The 12,518-nt window shown below is 40.0% G+C and overlaps 1 protein-coding gene and 1 pseudogene across 1 annotated transcript; both read left to right on the forward strand.

Annotated features, from left to right (window-relative positions):
- The first annotated feature begins 1,552 nt into the window (after window positions 1–1,552).
- LOC136506146 (uncharacterized) lies at window positions 1,553–2,989 on the forward strand (annotated as a pseudogene).
- Window positions 2,990–3,190: 201 nt separating this feature from the next.
- On the forward strand, window positions 3,191–7,377 carry LOC136504028 (uncharacterized). The gene is made up of 6 exons (XM_066498919.1): window positions 3,191–3,335; window positions 3,576–3,886; window positions 3,972–4,050; window positions 5,269–5,427; window positions 5,500–5,870; window positions 7,199–7,377. The coding sequence occupies exons 1-5, from the start codon at window positions 3,191–3,193 to the stop codon at window positions 5,865–5,867; spliced, it is 1,062 nt and encodes a 353-aa protein (XP_066355016.1). The 3' UTR covers window positions 5,868–5,870; window positions 7,199–7,377.
- Window positions 7,378–12,518: the final 5,141 nt, after the last annotated feature.

The raw sequence follows: 12,518 nt of genomic DNA on the forward strand, positions 1-12,518 counted from the left end.
TAGTGTCTTCTGGAAACAACACTTTGCATCATCTCTTGGTTTGACCATCTGCTTGCCTAGACAGTGTCTCCCTGTCGAAACGAAATACTAATGCATTATCTTCTTTTTTAGTATTAAAAATGCAACTACTTTGGTTGTCCTTCTGTTACTACCGGTAATGTTCCATACTCTAGTTCCTGGTACCTCAAATATGAAACAATGGAATGTTTCTTGCCCTTCTGTTGAATGTTTTTATGTTTAATGAATTTGGTCACAACTCATAATGACTAGGAATTCTCCACTTGTTGAGGATTACCTCTACTTGCACTTACTATTTGTGTCTCAGTATTAAGTAAACTCTAGCTGAGGGAAAGCTTATATTTTTAGTCTACAAATTAGAAATCCACAAGTGTGTCTCAGTATTTGTGTCATAAGTGTAGGTCATTCCCTCGCACAGCAGTAGATACTCCTGCATTTTAGAAATCCACAAGTTTCTATGGGTCCTTTTTTTCTTCCGGCCCTTCTGATTGTTCAAGCAGCTGCACCAACAGTTCTAACCGTTTTTGTTGTTATTAGTCCACACCAACCAATGTAGTTTCTGCTTCTGCGATTGATACTTCACTGTCAATTTGTAAAGGTGTTGGGTGAAGCGTCATGCATATGGTGCTTTTATGATAACCAGAGTTGTGTACTGCAATGCGATATATTGTATACATTTGGTTGTAACTTGGCCTTTTTGAAATCCGACACCTTCCCCCAATGCTTGCAATCTTGTGCACTAATTTGAACTCATTGTACCACATGTTAATAATAGTCTCAGCATTTGCGTTGGAAACCATAAATCATGATGTGCTTCTGTCTCCTGTTTCTTTAAACAGATCTTTTTTATATGCTTCTGTTTGCTTTGATACCGCATTGAACCATGGTAATTTTTTTATTTGTAGTTCATGGTCCAGATGTTAGTCGCAGAGGTACTCAGAGTTGGAGCTTACATCTCTAGGTTTTCTCGACATGCATGCAAAGTATATAATCCTAGCATTTTACATGTGACATGCTTTTGTGTTGTATAGCAGAATACATATTCTTGCCTTAACTGTGGTTGTGGACTGTACTTTGTAGTTTGTTGAACAAGCTGTGGCCTGTGGTACAAACTTACTGCATACTTGTTCTGTTGATACTTCTGTACCTTTGTTTTTTCTAAAAATAGTTAGTAGAGGTTCAGGTCTGCAGGTTGTGTTCTGTGTCTTGCAGACTAAATTTCCAGTTTATGTGTTGGCTGCTTCCTTAGTTTCTTGCAGACTAAATTGAGCTTCTTCTTTGTTTTAAAGGCTTGTGAGTTATTATTATCCTTTGTTTTTAAGAAGAAAGGTAGGACCTCTTTAGCCTTGCAGTTCATTTGTTGGGTTCAGTAGGGTCCGCAGCTTGTCATTGTTTCTGTACCTTTAGTTTTCTGAAGCTCTACATTAGTGCTGCTCCTCTGGTTCAAAACATGCTGCATTAGACATGTGGTAATTGTGTTGGCATTTTTCTACGAACCATATATATAAACTTAAATGGTTTCTTGTTACTTGTAGATCTCTCCAGCACCATTTAGAGTTGGGGAAGGTGAACCTCCGCCTTCTTGGGATCCGGTGCCAACTCCAAAAGGTACTCCAAAAGCTTCTATATGACTATAAGTTTATATATGCTTCTATAAGACGACTATAATCTTTATTACAGCTTCTATATGACATGGTCAATAATATAACTTCTATATGACATGGTTAATAATATTTAGCTTCTATATGACTATAAAATTGTATGCTTCAGTCCTGCAATGCGTCTCTCACTACGAGATCGTATTAGAAAGAGGAGGGAGGAAGAAGACGATGACATGATGCTATTTATTTTCCCCGCCTTATATCTTATGAGTTCTGCTAGAGGAGGGGAAAAGAAGAAACGTCATACTTCGGAAGAAACAGGCGAGGTTAAAGTTTGAAGACTCCTCGAGGGACATGTCAAGAACTATCAAGTTGCATTTAGGATGGAATCACACATCTTTAGAGAATTGGCAAATTATCTTAGAAGCAAAAGGCTTGTTGTTGATACTAGGATAACTGTGGAGGAGAAGTTGGGTTTCTTCCTATACATGTTAAGTCACAACGCCTTGTATGAGGATCTCCAAGTGTTCTTTGGGCACAGCAATGACACCTTCCATCATCACATCAACCACTTCTTCAAGGTGGTCATTCCCACACTCTCTCGCCATTACCTTCAAGCTCCTGATCCTAATCAAGTGCATACAAAAATCCAAGACAATCCTAGATTCTATCCATTTTTCAAGAATTGTCTAGGTGCCATTGATGGAACTCATATTCCTATTTCCATAGCCTCTGAGAAAGCTTCTCCTTTTAGAAATAGGAAGGGCACACTAAGCATTAATGTGATGGTGGCATGTGATTTTGATCTCAACTTCACTTTCGTCTCTAGTGGATGGGAGGGATCGGCTATAGATTTTAGAGTGCTACGATCAGCTATGAGCAAGGGCTTCCAAGTACCTCTAGGCAAATTCTATCTAGTTGATGGAGGGTATGCAAATACTCCATCTTTTCTTGCTCCATATCAGGGAGTTCGATACCATTTGAAAGAATTTGGGGCTGGACATCGAAGGCCGCAGAACCCAAAGGAGCTCTTTAACCACCGCCACGCACTACTGAGGAACCATGTGGAAAGGGCTTTGGGGGTGCTTAAGAAGCGCTTCCCCATTCTGAAAGTTGCCACATTCCACATGTTGGAAAATCAAGTAAAGATACCTATAGCTGCTTCCATCTTCCATAATCTGATCCGATTACTTCATGGAGATGAGGAATGGTTAGATCATCAGCTGGATAATATCCCTCCAAGAAACTTTGTTGCTGTACCAAGTGGTGATCAAATGAATGACCTAAATGTGGGTTCAGTACAAGGCAACGCTTTAAGAGACACCATCACCCAAGAAATGTGGGTTCAGTACCAGCAACATTTAAATTAATCTTTGAATAGGCTGTAATAAGTCAATAAGCTTGTAATAAGCATGGATTGTAATTAAGCCGAGACTTCTTTTTAGTCTTTAAATTAGTCTTTGAATAGGTTGTAATAAGCTTTTGTCATGAATAAGCTTATAATAAACTTGGCTTGTAATAATTGAATAAGCTTGTAATAAGTGAATAGGCTTGTGTCATATTTGACAGCGATGGTTGGAAAAGGCTCCCCGAAGCTCAATATGATTGCAAGGGCGTCACCAAAGTTGCACCGGTTCTTGGGTACAACAAGTGGTATTAAAAAGAAGGCTTCTCCTAAATGCAGTAAGGCAAAGAAGACTGGAGGTTCTCCGAGAGGTATGGTGTTTAATTCTCTGCTATTATTGCTGTTATTTCTCTGCTATTATTGCTGTTATTTCTTTGCAGTTGTTGCTACTAAAAAAACTTTCTTGAAGTAATTTTCTTCTATACAGTTTATTGCACCATGTGCTATTATAGTAGTTTTAGTAAACCTGTAACCTATAAACTAGTATTTCTTTACTGTTATTTATATTTGCTGATTTTTGGTAACCTGATGTCTGACCATGGTTTACGTAGTAGTAAAGCAAAGAGCGGACTGGAATCCGGCCCTTGAGAAGTCCCTAGTAGACATTCTCCATGAGTATAAAGATAGTGGCTACAGAGGTGACAACGGATGGACCCCTGAAGGGTGGAATAAAATGGTGAAGGAGTTCCATCTGAGGAACAAGTATGTCAACTACACAAAGAGTCAGATTCAAGACAAAGAAGGACAGCTAAAGAAAGACTATAGGATGCTCAAAGAGGCAAGGAGGCAGAGTGGGGCCACCTGGAATGAAGATAGGCATATGGTTGAAGGATCACCATCTATGTGGGATAACCTTGAAATTGTAAGTTGATTTCTTAAAGTAATTCTATGGATATCCTCATAGTGATAACCTCATATTTGATCAATGGTTCTCTTTGAATGTGCAGACATTCCCTAAAATTAGGAAGTTCCGCAACAGTAAGGCAAGATTTCCACTATTTGATGCTTTGGGAGAGCTTTATGATGGTAGGTTCACTTTCTATAGTTGCAAACAGTGCCAATCAATATATTCTTTCTACTTCTCACTTTAGTATTTGTTTGTTTCTATCTTGCTGATCTATATTATCCTATGATTCACTTGATTTGTCTAGTAGTCTTTGATCAAGTATTTTTATAGTGCTGATGACTACTAGACAATATGCTAGTTACTGTAACAATATGCTAGTTACAGTTTATCCTAGCATATTGTTACTGTAACTAGCATATGTACTGTGATGCTTAGTAATCAGCATTATACTAGTTCTGATGACTAAGCATTACTGTAGAAAAGCATAGTAGATCAAGTATTATACTAGTTTATGAGTTGCGTGCTTGCTTTGTATCAATAGAGATTTAGTTTAAGGACTTTTCCCGCCAATATTTGGAAACATACACTAACTCATACTCTAAGGATAACATTTTTTTAGACCAAAGGCAAAGACCCTGCTTATATTGAAAGCAACCGTATCTGCTGGGATTACCAGCTTACAATGTTTAGCCCACACAAACGTTACCATCTAGAAATAAAAGCGAGCTACAAGCAAAAAGATAGCAAAATATAAAGCTCACCATGCATGCTGTCCTTCTTAGAGTTTCTTCAGAGTGTCGTCCATGTTCATCTTCTCCTTCGGCTTAAGTTTCTTCCACTGTGACAAAAAAACCCATGACTTTGTGAGCTACAACTTTGGCAGACTTAATGAGATGATCATTAAAACCCCAGTCATTCCTAGTTTTCCACAAGCTCCAGGCCACACTGGCCAGAACATGGAGTATAGTACTATCTCTAATGGAGCCTAGACCTATTCCAGGCCACACTAAGCATTATACATGTTCTACTAGTTACAGTAATGCTGATTATGCTAGTTACAGTAGATCAAGTATTATCTTGCTGACAATATGCTAGTTACAGTAATGCTTTTCTACTAGTTCTGATGACTAAGCAACAATATGCTAGTTTTATAGAGTTAGGTTATATGCTTCTACTTGTCACAATTTATAGATGTCAGAATAGCAACTCTACATCCATGTTCTTCTCATCTGTACTGTGATGAGTTTTCTTTAGTTCTGCACTACTAGTTGCTCTGATATTCCCCCCCCCCCCCCCAATTAACTCCTTCTAGTTGTCATAACTATATTGGTTCTCTTTATACTTGAATTTCATGAGGAAAGACCACTTTCTATAGCTATTTCCTTGTTATCGTGTAGGTCATTTGGCTGAAGGTACTTACAATCTGACTTCTCTTGAGCCACCACAAGAGGAAGCACCACTTCGACAAATTCATGATGTAGATGACTTGGACAACATTGAGGTTCATGAGGTACTAGATGAAGATGATTCAATCACTGAGATACAAGAGGAAGCAAGTGAGGTTGTAGCTGTTGAAAGAAATGGACAGTGAGGTTCTCTGTCACGAGATGAAGAAAATGAGGTTGTAGCTGTTGAAAGAAGCAGGCAGCAAAGAACTACTACTACTACATCAAGCAAAAAACATGAAAAAGAAGAAAAGAGACCTAAGAAGGGTGAAAGGATAGAAGAAATGATGGGGAGATACCTAGACATGAGGACTAAGCAAGTACAAGATGAGTCTGCAGATCTAGCCAAAGAAAAGGAGGTTGCTGAAGGTAATGACTTCTCTATCAAAAGGTGTATATCTGTTCTGAGCACAATGGAAGTGACAAAGGAAGAGAAGGCAAAAGCATTTGTAGTTTTCATCAAGAGCAAAGAAAATAGAGAGGCCTTCCTAAGTGGGTGTGAACTAGATCGAGAAGCAACTTTGGTTTGGCTCAAAAGTGCGATGGTCTAACAGGTCAGTCTACTTAATTGCTGAAAACTTGATGTTTTCCTTCTATTTTTTTACGTCATTTAGATGAGTAAACTTAGTACCTTAGTACCTTAGTGGCTAATTAATGGACTTATATCAGTAAGATTTACGTCATTTAGATGAGTAAACTTAGTACCTTAACCTTGCTGTAAACTGGCATCCATGTTCATAAACGAAACTGTTCTAACTTAAGCTCCCAAGATTGATGTCAAAATTGTCTTTCAGAGTTTTAGGTTCAGGGTTCAGAGTTTCAGTATTTTCAGTCCAGCTCTAATTGTTTAGTTTAAATTATTATTAATATATGACTGTACTATTTATAATTATTAAAGTCAAACAACAGTTTGAAGCATATTTGGATCCTCAACTCATTGTAAATCATTGATCACTTGTCAACAAGAACTGTACTATTTAGAAGAGCACAACTCATCTGTATAGTAGGCAAGGCCTACTTGGCTATTTTTTTAGTAGATAGGCGCAGTACTGTTCATTCAGTACCTTGATGAAGTGTAGACTTAAACAAAAGACTGATCTCACTTTTAGTTCAGGATATATTGACAGGAAGTAGTAGCTGCTGCTTCCCTTCTCAAATTGACGCTCACATTAGCTGTCTAATCAGTTGTTGTAGCCCAACTAATATTGGCCTTGGGAACATCAGTTTGTCACTAGTTGTCTGTTGTCACCATTGCGATTATATTTCCTTGCAGTTAATAATAATATGCATCATAAGTTATTATACATAATGTTGTTGTTGTTGTTTATAACCTGGAACAAGTGATATGGGGTGGGCTGAGAAAACAAAGTCCTTTGATTTGGAGTGGGGTTGAAATGGGATGGGTTTTAGTCAATTAGCAGGGCTACTGCACTTGTTGTAGCTCATTCTAGGTCCAAGAAAGTGCTTGAATTAGGAGCTGCTTATGGTGTTTTTTTAATTATTGTGTCTTTGCCTATACATAAGGATGGAATTTTCTTTGTGGTTTAATTTCCTTTGCCTGCACTTGTTTTTGCTGCTTATGCTCCTTACAATCCAATGCCAGTTCTATTTGGTTTAGAGTTGAGATCACTACAGCCTAGTCTGTTCTCCATTTCAAGTCAGAGCTTTTTTCATGCTCATTAACACTTGCATTACTAGAAATCTTTTTAGGCCTGTCTTCAACATTGTAGCTGAGGGTAGCTGACATTTGCACGTCACACAAGCTGATGTAATTGACACACTGAAACTAGCCCGTTACAGAACCGTAGGACATGGTAGCTTTTGCTTGTTTTGTCCCCTCAACTGACTTGTTCCACTGGTGTTTTGGTTGCCCTGTTTGCAGGACCACTCTGGTGGGGATATGACTGCCGTCGTTGATGAGTGGAGCAAGTTCTGATGATGAAATAGAAATGCTTGTAGGGACCCCTAGTCTTTTTGAAGAGATCGATTCTACTCAAGTATATGTCGAATTTCTGCTGTAGTGTCATTAAAGTTCAGTACCAGATGCAAACTACTGCCTGGTGGCTCCCAACTCCCAGTCACTCATATAGCATTACTTGATGTGGTGTTAACTTGAGCGGCCGATTACTCGGCATGCAGCTCAGATACGTGCAAGTCGCTAAAGATTGTGATAATGTTCAGATTACCATCTTTTGTAACTTGCGACGTCATTTATTTATTTTGCAATCTTTATCGTTGGATCTTGAAGTTGCGATCTATATTTGTTTTTAGATGTTCATTGCTTATAGTCAATTACAGTCATGGACACATGTTAAGTAGACTGACCTGTTAGCCAGGTACATTACTTGATGTCTGCAACTTAAACATCTTTCCGTTTGCTTTGATGGTGATTTGATTTTTTTTGACAGATCTATGTTATTCTCGTGTAAATTTCCAGTGCCATGTAATCCTTGCAACTATGAACTCATGAGGTTTTGTTTCCTATTTTCATGTGAAGTAGCAGACTTGTTTGCAAGTGCACTAGCAACAAGCGAACAAGCACTTGCAAGTAGCAGTTTTCCTATTTTCCTTCCGTGTATGTGTTCCTGTCCAGCCGAACATGATTTTATAATCAGACCAGGAATGGATACGGACAGGTTTTGCATCAGACCAGGAATGAGTGGAGAAAGAGGATCCACTTGAACCTGGTCAGGAACTGTTCCAGGACAGGAACCAATCCACAGAAAACGAACGAGGCCTTAAGGAGCGTGCTGGCCAGGTTCCGAAAATATCCAAGCAAACAAACATATAGCGCGATGCAGCTGGTGGGCCTGTGTCTGACTCCCGTCCAGCCAAACAAACACACCCATAGTCTACAGCTTCAGGTTAGTGAGTGGGGGGGGGGGGGGGGGGGGGGAACAGAATGATTCCAAAGCCTGCTACTGCTTTTTACGTAATTTCTTGCGCTGGTAAAGCACTCGACTGCGTATACGTAGATTGTAGAGCAACGGCTGTACTCGTATACTTGGGCCCCGTTTGGTAGAGCCAGTACCGGCTCTAGCTTTTCTCTGACGTATTTACTGTTTATAGGAGCTCTTTTTCTCTTTCCTCTCTTCTCCCCTCATATTTAGCTTACCCTATATTCGGCTGTACTCGTATACTAAGGGCTCCGTTTGGCTTACCCCATATTCAACTTGTGCGGCTTGTTTTTTTAGCCGGAACAGTGTTTTTCTCTCACAACAATTCAGCCAGTTTTTGTCAAGATTCAGCAAGCCGAACGGGACCTAAGCCAGTGGGAGCAGGTGAAGAAAAAAACTAGCTTCACCTGCTCCCCTGGTTCCTTGAGGGGAGGAGAGAGAAAAAAGAAAAAAAGCTCCTATAAATAGTGCATCAACAGGGAATACGTAAGAGAAGTCAGAGCTGTTAAGAGCTCTGCCAAACCAGGCCTTATCAAACTGGAGCCGTGTCCTCACCTCATCATAATCAATCAGCCTTCGTAATCAAACAGCACGTATCAAACTCTTTTATGGGCCTTTATAGGCAAATCAATCGTGAATCAATGTAGTTGGGCGGAGACCGGTCTATGCAGACATCTGCAACCTATCTTGCGGGCCTAAATAGGCCTTGGCGATCAAAACACAGGCTTGTCTGCCACCTACCCCAAGCACCATGGTGACGTTGCTGCACTCGATCGTTATGTTGCTGCCTGCCGGAGCTCCCTGCCGGTGCATGGTGTGCATGCTGTAGACGACCTCGCCGTGCTGAGCCCGTGCATGGTCCACATCTGTGCAATTAGTAGTTCAATTACTTTATTGCTTTCCTGTAAGTTACTACTTCGTTTGATCTAGCTTTTCTAGATGCACCTAGATGTTTATTATGACTAAGTGTCTGTTTAGTTCCTAAAATTTTGTAAAATTTTTTAAGATTCCCCGTCACATCGAATCTTTGACGCATGCATGAAGCATTAAATATAAATAAAAAATAAAACTAATTACACAGTTTAGACGAAATTCACGAGACGAATCTTTTAAGCCTAATTAGACTATGATTGGACACTAATTGCCAAATAACAATGAAAGTACTACAGTACCATTTCCCAAAAAAAATCGCCAACTAAACAAGGCCTAAATACATGGTAACAATTTAGAATGGAGAGAGTACTCGCAGGGTGAGATTTAGTTGTGCGGATCTACTTTTTTCTTTTTGAAATACAAGGTATTTTTAGCATCAAATAATCTGCCTCTCACTAATTAGTTAGTTTATTTGACACATTTTTTTAAAAACCATAGGCATGCATGTCATTGATTTTTGCTAAAATTTACTTGAACTATTTTGGGCAATATGGTGTTTGAAAGGTACGCATTATGGATAGGGTTTAAATGAAAATCATCCATAGATGTCACTGAGCATCCAGAATAACTTATAAATTAGAATAATTTTTAAACCTTCGATACCTTTATTTATAGGATGCAGGCCGAATAGAGTAGAAAAAACCAAGTTGGTAATATATAATCTAGTGGATGCATGTTACATCTTAAGCTTCTGAGTCTGTTCGCTGGTTGGTTTCTAGGCTGATAAGTCTGGCTGGTGCTGGTTTGTTGTGAGAGAAAAACAATGTTGGCTGACTGATAAGCCATGCCTGAAACCGACAAGCAAACATGTTGTCTATTTATATAAATATAATCATACCTGCAAAGCAGGGTGCGTTTACCTATCCAGCAGATGGATGGGAATACCCATTCCCTGTCCAGTTGGCCCATGTCAATTGAACTGTTAGGGAGTGTTTGATCCTTGGGCTAAAGTTTAGCCCTTGACACATCGGATGTTTAGATTTTAAATAGGAGGATTAAATATGAGCTAATTATAAATTTAATTACAGAAGTTGTGGCTAATATAATTTACGAGACGAATCTGTTAAGCCCTTGTTTGGATCCATAGAACTGACAACTAGTTGACTATTTTTTAGTCCCTAAGCTTCCACACAGGTGGAGTTATGGATTAGTTGTTAGTTCATTAGTCTATTTATAAGAGCTAATAGGATAGTTGTTAGTCCTAATTCTTCAAATAGGCTCGGGCTAAATCCAAAAGTGGTTATTGCTTGAAGGGCCAGCGTATGGTCCGATGGCCAAATCTCCTCTCTGGGAGCTCTCTTCAATGCATCAGACACGTCCTCATTGGTCCGATGCTCCTGTGGTTGTTCTGTCCTATGCCTCTCTGACTAAACCACGGGATGCCTGTCCGATGCTCCTGTGGCCGGTCGCTCGGGGAGGTCCGCCTCTGGCCGTTGGCTGATCTGTCCACCTTACCCGATCGACTGTTGCATGGGTAGGACGTCCGAGCGATGGGGGTGGCGCGTCCAACCTGCTGCCCAGTGTCAGGCCGTGACCGAGTCAGTTAGCTTTGTATCCAGGAGGGGCATACGAATGTAACCGCCGGATATAGCCCCCGAGCCCCTAGCTAGTTAGAGAATCCGTCTAGAAGTTGATATGTAAGAATGAGAATATTATCCGCACGGATGGTAATGTAAGGCATGCATTCTTCAAACACTACTATCTTGATGTCGTCGATCATAAAAAAATTAAAAATAATCAGTACATTCTGTTATTAGATACTTCAGATACATCTGGTCAAAAAGACAGCCGTGGAAGGGCAGACGAACTTGCCTCCACGTTGCGCTTCGGTGGTCTGCCGAGCACAGGAAAGTGGGACCCGACTCATCTGTATATATAATATAAAGTACTTCGTATATGTATGCATGGAACTGATCACGGATCTTTAAATTTGCTGGCCAGGGGCGGCACCGCCGGCTTCGATTCGTCGGCTCGTTTAGTTTGCAAAATTTTTGGTGAAATAACATGGTAGCGTTTTCGTTGTTATTTGATAATTAGTGTCTAATCATAGTCTAATTAGATTTAAAAGATTCGTTTCGTGAATTTTGTCTAAACTGTGTAATTAATTTTATTTTTTATTTATATTTAATGTTTTATGCATTCGTCAAATATTTGATGTGACAAAAAATTTTAAAAAAATTAGTATTTTGGAGTGGAACTAACCACCCTTCGCCACACGGCCACTTGATCGGCCAGGGCCTGCTGACAGGCAGCGGAAGGCGGCGCCGTCCTTTTGTGGGGCAGGACAGCACACGGTGCCCGTGCTTTGCTTGACGTACGGGGCAACAGGGATAACGGGAGTGCGGCAGGGCCGGCAGTGGCCACATCACGCAGCATGCCGCCATGCCGGGCGCCGGCAAGGCAGCAACGAATCCTGCCAGCACCACCCAGCAGGCCTACTATGGGAATTAGGAGGTTTGCCGAGTGCCGGGAGTACTGGGCAAAGTCTAAAAAACTCTCGACAAAAGGTTTACTGAGTGTCGACACTCGGCAAACGACACTCGGCGAATTTTAGTCGACAAACAGATTTTGCCGAGTGTTTTTTGTCGGGCACTCGGCAAAGACTTCGCCGAGTGCCGAAAAAACACTCGACAAAGATTTACACTCGGCAAAATAAAATACGAAAAAACCCAAAAATAATAGCAAAAAAACCTGAAATTTTTTTCTCGGGGGAGGCCACCACCGGCCAGCGCGCACCCGCCTCCATCGAAGTCGAGGCATTTTTTGCGCAAAATCCGCGGCTAATGCGACCGGCGGGATTCAAACTCACGACTTCTCCCTAGCGTCTCTGCTGCTCTACCACTGCACTACACTATCACTTGTGTCTAGATTCCGTTATCTATCCTCATATATTATACTAAACCGAGAGTAAATTGCTTGTTTAAGGCCCTAAACGAATTCAAATCAAAAAGTTGTCAACTACAAAGTTTCATAACTTTTCGAGATCTAAAATTTTCATTTAGGAAGTTTTTCCATCCAAGGTCGTTTGAAAAATTCGAATTTCAAATTTGAGAGATTCAAACGTAGTTTTGCATGATAAGATGATTTCAAATCAAAAAGTTGTCAACTACATAGTTTCATAACTTTTGGAGATCTACAATTTTCATTTAGGAAGTTTTTTCATCCGAGGTCTTTTAAAAAATTCAAATTTTCAAATTCAAACGTTGTTTTTGCATGACAAAATGATTTCAAATCAAAATGTTGCCAACTACAAAATTTCATAACTTCTCAAGATCTACAAAGTTTATTTTGGTCATTTGTTCATCCGACATAGTGGTAATAACATTGTTCACAAATCTTATATATCTCTCTTCTACTCTGATGAAACTAATA

This window comes from Miscanthus floridulus, chromosome 14, assembly GCF_019320115.1.
Source record: "Miscanthus floridulus cultivar M001 chromosome 14, ASM1932011v1, whole genome shotgun sequence".
Taxonomy (NCBI): domain Eukaryota; kingdom Viridiplantae; phylum Streptophyta; class Magnoliopsida; order Poales; family Poaceae; genus Miscanthus; species Miscanthus floridulus.

Coding starts and splice junctions, on each gene's coding strand:
- LOC136504028 (XM_066498919.1), top strand. CDS start 3,191: ATGGTTGGAAAAGGCTCCCCGAAGCTCAATATGATTGCAAGGGCGTCA. Junction 3,336..3,575: donor GACTGGAGGTTCTCCGAGAG/GTATGGTGTTTA, acceptor TGGTTTACGTAG/TAGTAAAGCAAAGAGCGGAC. Junction 3,887..3,971: donor TGTGGGATAACCTTGAAATT/GTAAGTTGATTT, acceptor TTGAATGTGCAG/ACATTCCCTAAAATTAGGAA.